The sequence below is a fragment of the Macrotis lagotis genome, chromosome X (genome assembly GCF_037893015.1).
Source record: "Macrotis lagotis isolate mMagLag1 chromosome X, bilby.v1.9.chrom.fasta, whole genome shotgun sequence".
Lineage (NCBI taxonomy): Eukaryota > Metazoa > Chordata > Mammalia > Peramelemorphia > Peramelidae > Macrotis > Macrotis lagotis.
Genome location: NC_133666.1, coordinates 344,377,714 through 344,392,389, shown reverse-complemented (window position 1 = coordinate 344,392,389; position 14,676 = coordinate 344,377,714). Strand labels below are relative to the sequence as shown.

At 31.6% G+C, this 14,676-nt stretch overlaps 1 protein-coding gene across 3 annotated transcripts in view; it reads left to right on the top strand.

The window, feature by feature from the left end:
- SEMA5A (semaphorin 5A) overlaps window positions 1-14,676 on the top strand; it is a 712,145-nt gene that overhangs the window by 598,347 nt on the left and 99,122 nt on the right. For all 3 annotated transcript variants that reach the window (XM_074208091.1, XM_074208090.1, XM_074208089.1), the window contains one exon: window positions 7,571-7,796. In XM_074208091.1, coding sequence (XP_074064192.1) covers window positions 7,571-7,796 — 226 coding nt within the window. The remainder of the gene's footprint in view (window positions 1-7,570; window positions 7,797-14,676) is intronic.

Below are 14,676 nucleotides of genomic sequence, written 5' to 3'. Positions count from 1 at the left end.
CAAAATGCGTAACAAAAATCCAATACCATATACTTACATTGGTCAATGATTCATTTACCCAGTTGATGTTTGTCCTTCATTCTTGAAGAAGACCGTGACTCAGGAGGTGATGCCATAACAAGTCTGTGAATTGGATTTGAGTAGGGGAGCGGGGTGTGCAAAATCACCAGCCTCATTTTCTTTTCCTCAGTCATCTGAATTCAGTGGGCAGATATGAATCAGAATGATTGGAGAGGACCCTGGATGTGAGGCAATCAGGGTTAAGTGACTTGTCCAAGGTCCTATTAGTAAGTGCCAAGTTTCTGAGATTGGATTTGAACTCCCATCCTCTTTACTAGGTGGTGCAATGGTTAGAGTACTGATCTTGGAGTTAAGAAGACAGAAGTTTGAATTTATTTCCAATTGCTTCTTTTGTATAACCAGTACTTCAGGAGAATTGATAATCATTCTCCACTGTTTCTTTTTCTACTGGATTCAACTGCTTATATGGTTCTTGATTATTCCCCCTTTCCTCCCACCCTGCTCCAAACCTTCCATAAACTTTCCTCCCAATGACTTTAGAGGCCTTTCTCCTGGGTACCAAAGGAGCAGTAAGACTGACTATCTGTGTCCATATTCATACCACACAACTAATGTTCCTGCTCATCCTGGAACTTCTTTGTGTTTTTTAAGTCTAGAAACTTGATTCAGGTGAATTGGTCAGATTGACTTCTAACTTATTAAGAATTTCAAAATAAAAAAAAATCTTTAAATAACAAAGTTAATTTAGAGATCATTCACACACATATATATATATATAGTAAATTTATATAAAAGTCAGAAAATTCAAAGATATGAGTAATCCCATTTTGAATTTTGAATTATTCGTGCTTAGAAAGTCATAACAGTAGAGATATAAAAAAGTTATGTTTTATGTATTATCTTAGAGTTTGCAAAATATATAATGATTTCATTTTTTTCTAATACGTTTTTTCAAGGTCAAAAGAATATGTGTTCATTCCCATTTCTTCATGGCTAGTTTTCCATAATTAATATATTATTCTATTTAATTTTATGCTGCTCTGCCAAAGAACTTACTCACTTTTACTCTTACAGATTTTGTGTAAGATCAGACTAAATACTCAATCCTTCTGAAGAATATTATCAAAAAACTTGACTTAATGTTTTTATGTTTATCATCATACTTCTACATCTATTTCTCAAATCTATATTAATCTTTACAGCATGGCTATAAATTAGAAATAAATCTTTTATTTTTTTAACAAGACAAGAGAGTGTAAAATGACTTGCCCAAGGTCACACAGATAGGTAATTACTATGTGTCTGAAATCAAATTTGAACTCCAGTCCTCCTGATTCTAGGGCCAGTGCTCAATCAACTGCAACACTAGATGCTCCATAATAAATATTTTTTAATATAAATGGAGAAATGAAGAAATTTGAAATGTAATAAGATGAGTAAAGGTCACCCAATTCAGTAGGAATAGAGGGAAGGAAATTTTTTCCCCTCCAAATCCTTTTGATCTCTTGTGGATAAAAATAAATTCTCCTTTTATTCAATATTTCTGCATGAAAATATTTTGTTAAATTGCTTTAACTTTATTCTTATAGAAAAATTTAAATCATCATAGCAAATTCTTTAAAAAGAATTTTAAACACCCTCCAAAATTGTGTTGCTCAAAGTTGTTTAAAAAAAAAGCCTTGATAGATGCTCCTCCATGAGATTTTCATGATATTTTAATAAATGAAGAAAAGATATAAACATATACTCATTCTGGTTCTACAGAAAATTTTGTTATCTAATTTTTTTTTCCTAGTGGGAGTGAATAAATTAGATACTCTCATATCACCATTGCAAAAAGAAAGTACAAAGTAAAAATGATAGAAAAGTTTGCCTATTGACTACTGCCCTGTATTTCAAAGCATATACTCAAATATTTATGCATTTTTAATATCTGTTTAGTTTTGGCATGGAAAAAGAAAGCAAAGTTTTTAAAACTCCAAAGACGTTTGAGTATTCATTTTGTTTTTGGATTTAATGAGTTGGTTGAATAAGAAATGAGTTCTTAAGAGTCCTTACATTTATCCTTCATTTTCACTGTTACCGTAGTAGACTGTAGATTGTTTATAGATTGTTTATATTTTCTTAAAGAGGATAAAAATATTATCTCTACAATTTCTCTTATATACTATTATCTCTACAATTTTCTGTTATATACTATTATCTCTACAATTTTCTGTTATATACTATTTATTTGTACTTAAACAGCTAGAAACTAGACGGAATAGAACAGAAGAAAGTTTAAAGGTAAAAGGACAATGTGTTATAATGAAAAAAATCACAGGATTTAGATTTAGAAGATGGAGAAAAATTCAACTCTTCTGATTCCTATTTATGCGTCCTTGAGCAATTTATTGAGAATTCTGACCTTTAATTATCTGCTTTTTAATAAAGGAGGGAGTAAACTAAATGATCTCTGAAGTAGTTTCTGACTCTAATTCTATGAATACTTTCTCAAGTAAAGCTATTTAGGAATTTGCATGTGTGCATTTTGCTAATAATAAATGATGAAATATATTCAGTTGTCTAAATGTTTAAGAGAACTATATGTCAGGAAAGGTTAAAAAGGTTAAAAAATCTGTAAATAGCAAAGTTAATTAAGAGATAATTCATATATACATATATTAAAATTATATTAAAGTCAGCAAATTCAAAGATATGAGTAATCCAATTTTGAATTATTCTTGGTTAGAAAGTCATAACAGTAGAGATATAAAAAAGTTATGGTTTATGTATTATGTATGAGGTTTTATGAGTATATGCTTTGTAATATAGTCAACAGGCAAGCTTTTCCCATCATCTATCCTTTGTACTTTCTTTTTTGCAAAAGTGATATGATGTTTGGGAACATTTATTGTAAGTATGGAGATGGGTTAGGTTGGGTTTGCATAAGATAAAAAAAATTGATATTAGCATTTTTCATTCTTTATTTTTATAAGGCAGTACTTTTCTTTCTATTTGGAATTCTAACCCATTTACTGCTTTTGGTAGTATCAATGATCAGAAAATCAAACTTGTAAATTCCATTAGCAAGCAGAAATTAAGAATTAAATTAATGGAATTATGATCATTTCTATGTGGACAGTCAGAATGTCTGTTGACAGATCAAACACATCACAATTATCCAATTAAATCCTCTAAGCTATGAAAAGGAAATATATTTTTGAATGGAAGTTATTTGTCATTAAGTTGACCAGGTCTAATCTACCAACTATCTCTCAGTGAATAATCATTCTGATGGTTGTGTCATGATAAATCGTAGTAAAGCCATTCTTATGAATAAATCCTAATATAAAGAAAGCAAAGAAATGAATTATGTAAACAAACCAAATGTCATGATGAGACCAACACAACAATATAGAAGAGAAGAAGAAAAATGACTAAAGGACTAGTTATAGTATATCCCATAAGAATAAGAGGGAAGAAAGCAATGAAAATCAACACAGTAAAAAGATAAGCTATATATTCATTATAAACAAGGCCAAGGAAAAGTAAAATGTCTAAAAGAGGATAAAAAAATCAGAATCTAAAAATTAATCATACTGTTTAAGATCAAAATGGGCATAAGTAAAAATGGCAAAATTTGTTCCCTCAGACTTAGACTCTTAAGTCCAACTGGAGTATATAAAAAATATACTAACTGAGCAAGCAGACAGCAAATAGATGTCAGTGAAGACATTTTGGGCCAACTTCCCAACACATTCATTAATTATTTTTAAATGAAAATTCATTCCATGTAGATGAGTACTCATTTATAGTGGTAAGGAATATATTTATTAATTTTCTTTTGAAATTTTCACAGTCTACATATTCTTTGGCAAACCAAGAACTTAAATGCATAATATCCTAAGACTTATATTCCTGTAGCAAAGGCACATGGTGCAAATACAGGTTACTTGCAGGTTATTTACAGTAAATACCTTTGGACATCTGCTCAGGAATGTAGGCACATAGACTATGACTGGAAACAAAACAGCACATTGTATTTTCAGACTGGTATTATCCATGCTGTGACATATACTGAATTTTAGAATATTTAGCATTTCAGTCTATAGATAATAATCTCTTATCTAAGTTTTCAGAAGATAGCATCTGCTCTATTAAAGAAATTGTGATCTACAGACAAAAGGAATGAAATAGGATACATGTATATGTATATGTGTATGTATATGTATGTGTATATGTATATGTATATGTATATGTATGTGTATGTGTATATGTATATGCATAGGTAGAAAACTCATACAAAGACAACATAGAAGAGGTTAGAGGTTCAATTCAGAATTCCAATGATGATCAGTTTTGATAGTCTTTGAAATAAGAATATTAAAGTGTGCTAATGCTCTTAATACCTAATGATGTCACAAATTTAAATATCTTAAGAGGAAAGGTTGACAAACCATGTGGCCAGAAGACCAAATATGATGCATATATTTTTTGTTTGCCATGTCCTATAACCTTAGAATGTATTTTGTTTTTTAGCTATTGATTTATTTTACATAAAATATAAAAACAACAATAAAAAGCATTCTTAGTTTGCCTGTTTACCAGTGCATCAAATTGTAAATTTTTGACCCCAGCTTTAGATCACTTATTGCAAGGGTTCAAAATCGTTTTTGTATAATGCACCCATTTTGTAGTTTGCTGAAGTCCTCAGAATATACTTTTTAAATTCATAATATAAAATATAAAATTATAGATATTGTTAATTATATCATTTTAAAAATATACAAATACAGGTAAAAAATATTGTGTTTACTGGAAGATCCAAATGTATTGTACCAAGGCTATAAGGCTGTAGATTCCTTTTTTTTTAAATTAATATTTTCTTTTTCCAAATACATGTCCATATATGTATGTATATTTTAAATTACCTAATTTCCTTGCACCCTCCCTTCTCACCTAGCCCCTCCTTCAGTAGTGAATACTCAAGTAAATATACATGTATATTTGTATTAAACATGTTTACAGATTAATCATTTTCAGTATAAAGAATTAGGGTAAAGGGAAAGAAAAACATAAAAGAATTTTTTTTAAAAAAAGAATGTAGTATTCATCAGATTCTGAAGGTCTTTGTTTTGTTTTTCTTCCTTTGAATGGGGATAGCATTATCCATAGTTAGTCTAATAAGGTTGTCCTAGCTCTCTGAACTGCCAAGAGCAGCAGCATCTATCAAGGTTGATCATCTCTCAATGTTGTTGTTAATGTGTATATTTTTCTCTTTGTTCTGCTCCCTTCACTCAGCATCACATCCCATAAGTCATCCAATGCTTCTCTAGAGTCCAACCTTTTATGGTTTCTTATAGAATGATAGTATTGTATCCCATAGAATTCATGAACCATAACTTGTTTAACCATTCTCCAATTGATGGGAATCCCCTCAGTTTCCAATTCTTTGCCATTGTAAAAAGAGCTTCTATGACAACTTTGGAACATGTAGGACTTTTCCTATTTATTGTGATTTTTTTCTGGATATAGACCTAGAATTGGAATTGCTGGGTCAAAGGCAAATAAACAGTTTTAATGCTCTCTGGACATAGTTCCATATTGCTTTCCAGGATCATTGGACTTGTTCACAACTCCAACAGCAATGCATCAGTGTCCGAATCTTCTCACAACCTTTCCAGCATTGTTTATTTTTCTTTTTTGTCACCTTAGACAATTTTATAGGCATGAAATGACACCTCATAGTTGCTTTAATTCATGTTTTCTAATCAAAAATGATTTGAAGCATTTTTTCATATGATTTAAAGCTTTAATTTCTTCATTTGAAAACTGTCTATTCATATCCTTTAACTAGTTATTAATACGGAAATATAGGTTTCTTGATACCCAGGACGAAGACATAGCCTGACAATAACTTGTGAATATTAAATACTCAATACATAATTGTGAAACTGATTAATTAATATTATTGAGCTACCCCAATTCTCAGTTTCATCAATTTTTCCCTTGCCTTCCCCCAGTGCCATCCCTTGTATATTTCTCATAGTTAATGTGTTCAGTCATGCTTCCAAATGAAATGCTCTTACATATTTCAACAGTTCCAGCCCTAATGTGTCCATCCACATATGCTGCCATGACCACATTTACCTTACTTTTCATACTCTCAGTATTACCATATATCTCCTCTATTCCATCTCAGCAAGCGAGGTGTTCAGATTGGGAGTGGGTATAAAAAAAGAGGAATGAGCATATGAGTACTTTTGGGCCATTTCCCCATCACATACTACATGAAAATATTGATAATTTAACTTGGAAAGTCAGAAAGACTCAAATAGGTTTAATCTTGCAGTAGGACTTATCACTCATTCAGTTTCTTCTGAATTTGGATTTTTGGGTTTGTTCCTCTAAATGAACTGACAGCAAGGACACTCAATAAAAGTCAAACATTTGAATAATCAGCATTTGGGGAAGTTGATTAAAAATACACCACAACACTGACTTTCTTTATAGTAAAAACAAAAGTAAGTATGAAATGCCTTCCTCAGATCAATTTTGTACTTGATGGCATTCTAAGTATCACAATTACCATGCATGCAGAAATAATAACCTGGACATAAATGTTCTGAGTTTTTTAAAAATTTACATATAAGTCATAGCTTGTGTCTTTATTGAAATAATATTATTTGTCTAATTACACTTATAATTTAGTGTTCTTTTTCAGTCATTGTGTATTTTCTTGGAAGTAAATTAAGGCTAATCAGCTTTTAAATAGAAAAAGGAAAGTCTATGTCAGGGACTGAGGAGAGTCTAGTGATGTAATAGGCAAACAAAAATCATAATGTTACTTTCCAATACTAGTGAAGACTGTAGTTGGTTGTCTCATTTTGTAAAATGTTTTTATTTTTAATTTGTTTTCATATCTGAACTTTCTTATGGACCTTTATGTACACAAATTTTAGGTATGCATAATCCATCTATCTGCTATAATTCAGTATTCCTTAGGCACCTACTATTACTTTCATCTCACATCTATTTAATAACTTTCCTCATTGGTTTACTTTCATTTTGCTATGGAAACAAATATTCAAATCAAAATTTCAAGTGATTGCCCAAAAACAAACATCATTTTAGAACAGAAATATCAAGAATATACAATTTTGGAGGACATTTCTGTGCTTCCCTTTTTAAAATAAAAATTGTTTCTATCTTGAATCAGTATTAGTTTTTATTTTGCTGTTTTAAAAAAGCTGCTTTTTATTTAGATTAAAAAAGCTTATTATTATATTTATTATCTAAGACTTTAGGACATGCATGACATCCTCTGCATATATTCATAGAGGTTTTACATTATTAATGAATTTTTTCATTAAATACAATATTATCCAGGTTTAATTTTATGATTTTATGGATGAGATCTAAATGTACTTTAGCCACACTTCTGAAACAGAGATTCAGACTCTGTACCCTTTAAAAGCTAATAGGAGGAAAACAAACTTTTTAGTCAGATTATGATCTTACCAGATGACAAATATACACCATGCTTTTCTTAATTTTTTCACCTCAGGAATATCAGCCTTGTAACACCAACTCTTGTCCAGAGCTGAAAAAGACCACACCTTGGACACCTTGGACCCCCGTCAACATCTCTGATAATGGAGGCCACTACGAGCAACGGTTCCGTTATACTTGCAAGGCTCGACTACCCGATCCAAATTTGCTGGAAGTAGGAAGGCAAAGGATTGAAATGCGTTACTGTTCTAGTGATGGTACCAGTGGCTGTTCCACAGATGGTAAGCTGAGATAAAATAGGCACATTGTCAAACTATGACTCCATCCATATGGGAAAGGTATTTTGGTGTTCCTTATGCCACACAAAATGGATGCAGATTATATTAGTGAGAAACCACAAAAACAAAAACAAACAAAAAAACCTGATATTTTTAATTATTGCGTTTGCTATTTCTGAATGTTCTATTTGAAAAGAATAGTGACAAATTTAAGGATACCTCTTGGGTGCTGTGGAGAGTATAAACTGTATCCTTTGGAAATTGGTTGGAGGAATCTGAGGTGTTTTGCCCAAAAGAATATTTAGCAGGCATGATAACTTGTCTTCAAGGATATCAAAGGTTATCACAGAGAAACAGAATTAGATATAGGATAATCTAAAGAGCATGGTCATTTTATATATATATATATATACAGAGGGAGGGAGGGAGGGAGAGAGAGAGAGAGAGAGAGAGAGAGAGAGAGAGAGAGAGAGAGAGAGAGAGAGAGAGATAAGTTTGTCTGTTCCATGTGAAGAAAATTTTTCTAATAATTAGAGGTATCCTAGACTTCCTTAGGAACTGTTATATTCACTATTCACTTCCTCACCACTCTTCAAATTTAAACTTGATAGAGAAAATTCTTGTTCAGATGTAAGTTGATAACAAATTCTTTTTGGTCTACTGACTCAGATTCTGTAACATGAATAAATTCACTTTCCAAATTAAGCAACCATCAATATTGGTGATAGATTGGGGACTATTTTGCAATACTTTTCTGGCATTTAACTGTACTAGATACTTCTTATTAATATTATTAACTATTTAGTGGAATCTAATATAAGGTAGTCTCATCTTAAAGATCTTCCTCTCTAGGGGAATAATTACTGAAATACTAAAACAACCTCATTGTAAGGCAGTTGAACATGAATTGATCATGCGATAATATTTTTCAATGCAATTTATTTCCTTTATGAAATCCATTAATAAATAATGGAAGCACATCTATATAGATGATATTTTCTTTATAATCTTATGAAGCAGCTAATGGAAATACTACTTTTATTTATCTAAATTGTATATAACCAGATATACATATAAATATAAGCAAGTAAGCACATATATATAATTAAGCGCTTAATTAATGATCATGTTCTTTCCTTTCCTTCCTCATATTATAAAAGAGTAATAGAGCAATGAAGCAATAGGGAAGTAAAGAGACTTGCACATGGTTAGTTGTGTCACAGTCATTAATCAAATTGACATCTTATGAATATCTGTGTAATAATCCTTTAATTTTATTGAAGTGAATTTCTGAATAATTCACTGTTGAGGCAACCCTTCTCCCTTCCATACTGCCTCTCATCTCTTGCTAGGAAAACTTCAATCCAAGCATGATCATTTCTTGTAAGATATCACTATTGATAATAAAGCCATTAGTAGTAGACCTCCTTTCTTCATTGATTGAGCAACTGTGATAAAAGTAATGAAAATTCTTACTCAAATCTTATTAAAATTGGTTGTTAAAGATCACAAAACATGAAACTCTGCCCATACTGAGCCAAAAATAATCTTTCACCAATAGATTATAGCCATAAAATTAAATTCCCTTGAAAGAAAAAATATTCTGATCCATCCACTAAACACAATACTACACTTAGGTTTTCTGGAGATAAGATTGAGGGAAGAGAAGTGTCTCCGATATTTGTACCAAAAATGTAGAAGTGTTCACAATTTTTGCTTTACCACCCAATATCTATTTTGTATAGTTATTTAAAATGTTTTCATTATCTTCCAAGGTATATTGAGAAGAACCTTGAACTAAGTATATTTTAGCCCAACTTTTAGTATTAACTAGCTCTATAACTTAAAACAAATAATGTCATCTCTCATATAGTCTGAATGAGAGTTTGGCCTAAGGAAATAAGAAGTAAATTGAGGCTATAGATTCCCCAAATTATAATTATATAATATGTTAATTTCTTGATAATTTTTAGTAGCCTATAGCAGACACAAAATGCCCAACATCTTCTGATGTATTTAACTCCTGCTAATTTTAACCTACTCTTAAAAGTGAAGAAATTCCGTTTCCTAAGGGAAAAAATGTAATTCATTTTAATGCTACTTTAGATCTGGTCTCTTGGAAGACAAATGTACTTAAATGAATGTATGTGTTTGAACATATGTACTTTCAATAATTCTTTAAACAGAAATGTGTCCATTTTCTTTATGGCAGACATTTTATTGGACACTGTTGTTAAAGAGTTTATATTTTTATCAAAGGGACAATATCACAAAATTTGACATATCAAAAAGACATACAAAGTATTAAAAGAATAGGTTTAAGACAAGGAGAAATAATTATTTCATAAATCAAATTTTTTAAATGAAGGATCCAGAATTTTAGCATACTCAAAATAATCTTGGAGAAATTTTTTCAGTGATATTGAGAGAAATTTTTTATCAAAAATATAAATGTAGTTATAAATAACAATACAAAGCTATGTTCTATAAAATTTTGACCTTAACTTCACTCAATTTTGAGTTTATCAGTAACTGCTCAATGCTTATAACCTTCAATTTCTTATCTACCCCTCTAGGATGCATCTTTGCTATTTATTTACCTACAGACAGATGCTAGGGCATTTTAAAAATGGAATACAATAACACAAACAAGGTATTTCAAACTTAGTCTCAAGATTTGAAAGAAATTAACTAGGCATGGTGTATTTCCATGGAGGGAATAAAAGTTTTCATTAAAAAATCGAAAATCACAGAAAGACTAAGCACTTTCCTACCCTGCATAATCCCAGATGATATCACCATCACCCTGCTAAATTTAAGAAGATTTGCTGAATATTTAGTGGGCATCCAAATACCAGTGAATTTTCCCTGAACCAAATCCTTGAGTTCCTATAAGTTGTCAGACTGCTGGTGCCTAGAAAGTTTTTTTCCATTTCAATAAGCAATTGTAGTCACTAGCCCTGATTTGCTCTAAACAACTTTTATGTTTACTTCCTGGGTATCAGGGAAGAATGCTAAATAATATTTCCAGAATTCCTACCTCCCTTATTTTTATCCAGACTTTTTCCTTCAAAGATATGGTAAAATAGCTTCTCAATTCCAAGGAAGATTATGATTAGAGCTTGCTTATCACTGCTACTTTTAAGGAGCAAATGGAAAAAAAAAATCAAACCTTCTAGTAAGGTTTCAATTTATGTTGTTTCTTGTAAGCCCTCTGGTCATGGGATAAAAAGAAATATATAAGCAAAGATAAAAAAAAATCACTAGCAACATTTTTATAAATGACTGACAGTTAATAGAAATTTCAGCGTGATTATAATAGGATTGATTTCAATGGGATTCATTCAAAATCTCTGCTACTATATATATTATTTATATATAAGTATATATATATATATATATATATATATATATATATATATATATATATATATACACATATACATTTACCAGTATCTGTTTAAATGTAGAATCTATTTATATTGCATGGAGAAACATTGTGTCCCCTCAGAAGCATGATAAGTGAGCAAGAAAAATAAAAAAAAATATTAAAAGTATCATTAAATTGTTTTTCCTCTTATTGGCTAAAGAATATATATCCTAGTGATGAATTAATCTATTCTATTTTTTATTTATTTTTATTTTTTCATTCATATGCACATGTATATTTTTAAGTTATACAATTTCCTTCCACTTTCCCTTTCCACCCCCCTCTGCTCAGCTGAGAAGTCATGTTAGCATTGTCTGTGTGTGTGTGCGCACACACACACACACACGCACAAACACACACATATATATATATATTTGATAAACATATCTGGTATGAGGAATTAGGATTAAGGGAAAGATATACATAAAAGATGATTTTTATAAAGTGTTCAGATTCTGAAAAAGTTGCATTTTTTTGTTTTTGTTTTGTTTTATTTTGGTTTTGTTTTTCTTTCTCTGGATAAGGATAACATTGTCCATAAGTGGTCTAATGTGGTTGTCCTAGCTTCTCTGACCTGCTGAGAGCAGCTGCTTCCATCAAGGTTGTTCATCTCACAAACTTGTTGTTAATGTGTACATTCTTCTCTTGGTTCTACTTCCTTTGCTCAGTATCAGATTGTGAACTCATTCTGTGCTTCTCTAGAGTCCTGGTTTTTTATAAAACAATTATATTCCATACTATTCATGTACCATAACTTGTTTAACCATTCCCCAAGTGATGAGCAATCCCCTCAGTTTCCAATTCTTTGCCTCTACAAAAAAATTCTGTTATGAATATTTTAAAACATGGGGACTTTTCCTATTTTTTTTATGATTTCTTTTGGATATAGGCCTAGAATTGTAATTGCTGGGTCAAAGGATATGAATAGCTTTATTGCTCTTTGGGCATAGTTCCATATTACTCTCCAGAATGATTAGACCCATTCACAACTCCACCAGCAATGCATTAATGTCCCAAATCTTCTACAACCTCTGTAACATTGATCATTTTCCCTTTTTTCTCATCTTGCTCAATCTGAAAGGTGTGAGGTGATACCTCATTGTTTTAATTTCCATTTCTCTAACAAATAATGATTTGAAGTGTTTTTTCACGATTGTATATATTGTCTATTCACATATCCTTTGATCATTTATCAATTGGGGAATGACTTGTAACATTAGGAATTTAACACAATTCTCTATGTATTTTAGAAATGAGACTTTTATCAGAACTCCTAGTTGTGAAGATTGTTTCCCAGCTTCCTTCTTTCCTTCTAATTTTGGCAGAATTGATTTTATTAATGCAAAAATGTTTTAATTTAGTCAAAATAATTTATTTTTCAGTTTATAATATACTTAATTCTTGCATGGTAATAAATTCATCCCCTTTCTATAGATAGAGTATTTCGTGGTTTATTAATTTATCTATGGTATCACCCTTTATGTCTAAGTCCTGTACATATTTTGACCTTATTTTGGTATAGGGTGTGAAATATGGGTCTATGCCTAATTTTTGCCATATTATTTTCCAATTTGCCCAACAATTGCTGTCAAATAGTGAGTTCTTATCCCAGAATCTGATTGTCTTTGGGTTTGTCAAATAGTAGATTGCTATGGTCATTTACTGCAGTTTCTTTTGAACTTATCCTAATCCACTGATCCATTACTCTATTTCTTAAACAGTACTAGGAAGTATTTTTTTGTAACAGTTCCCTTTAATCTGAAGAATTACAAAGTCATCAGTCCAGTTCTCCCTCTCTCTTTTTGAATTATAAAGATTTTATTTATTTTGAGTTTTACAATTTCCCCCCTAATATTACTTCCCTCCTCCCCACCCCCCCAGAAGTCAATTTGCCAGTCTTTACATTGTTTCCATGGTATACGTTAAATTGAATGTGATGAGAGAGAAATAATATCCTTAAGGAAGAAACATAAAGTATAAGAGATAGCAAGATCAGACAATAAGATATCAGTTTTTTTCTAAAATAAAGCTAATTGTCCTTAGTCTTTATTCAAACTCCACAGTTCTTTCTCTGGATACACATAATATTCTCCATTGACGACAGCCCCAAATTGTCCCTGATTGCTGCACTGATGGAATGAGTGAGTCCAGCAAGGTTGATCGTCTCCCCCATGTTGCTGTTGGGGTATACAGTGTTTTTCTGGTTCTGCTCATCTCACTCAGCATCAGTTCATGCAAATCCCTTCAGGCTTCCCTGAATTCCCATCCCTCCTGGTTTCTAATAGAACAGTAGTGTTCTATGACATACATATACCACAGTTTGTTAAGCCATTCCCCAATTGAAGGACATTTACTTAATTTTCAGTTCTTTTCCACCACAAACAGGGCTGCTATGAATATTTTTGTACAAGTGATGTTTTTACCTTTTCTTATTCTGTAGTTACAGAATAAGTTTTACTGTTAATTTAAAAGGTGACCGCCTCATTTAAAAAGATGATAGGAAATAAATCATGCCAGAAGCATTACTGTAGATAGAAGTTTTGGTATTATAAAATGAAATAATATGGAAAGAAAGAACAACTGCTATTTGCTTATATGAATTGGAAAAGACTTTGGAGCGCGTATGTTCTTATACTCACTCTCTTGTTCACTCTCGTTCTCCGGAATTCTTATTGGTCTCATGCCCAATTTTCATTTTTTCATTTATTCTTCACTTGCAATTGTTTTCACATTGCTGTCTTTTTCTGAATTTGTATCTTGATTTTCCCTGTCACCAAAGTAGCCTTTTATGGTTGAGTTCTGTTTCTATTATTTGTGCATTTTTCTAGTCTTTTTCATGACTTTAACTTTTATGTTAAAGTTGGACTTTACTCATCTGGACATGGGGAGGCACTGTTCCCAGATTAGGCTTTTTTCTTTTAGGCACTGCTGGGTTCAGAGCTAGTTTTGGAAGTGTCTAAGTTTCCAGTGTTTACAGAGAAGTGTCATTCATGTAGAGGTGTTGTCACTTCTCTGGTCTTTGCCTAGGAAGTACCTATTCTTTCCTTCAGCCACAAATGTTAGCTCTCCTTTCTGTCCTACTACTTCAGCTAGACCTTGCTTCCCTATCCATACAACTATTCCTCTCTTCCATAGAACTCAACCCAACTGAGTATGAGAAATGGAATTGTCAAATATAATCTGGTATTGTCACCAATTCTGGGTCAGGGTCCCTCTTTCTCACAATTTGTCCAAACCCCTTACAATTCTGGGCTGAGAACTTTTGAAGCTTCTGGTACTACTGTCACATCCACCTCCAAGACCCATAGATGGTTTTATTACTTCCTGTGCTCTGGGATTTCCCTAACCATATGTCACAGAAATCTTCAGATCTCCAAAGTTGTTTGGGGTTGAAAATTTTTTCATGTCAACCTTTTGTTGGCTCTGCTGCTTCACAGTTCAATTTGACACCAT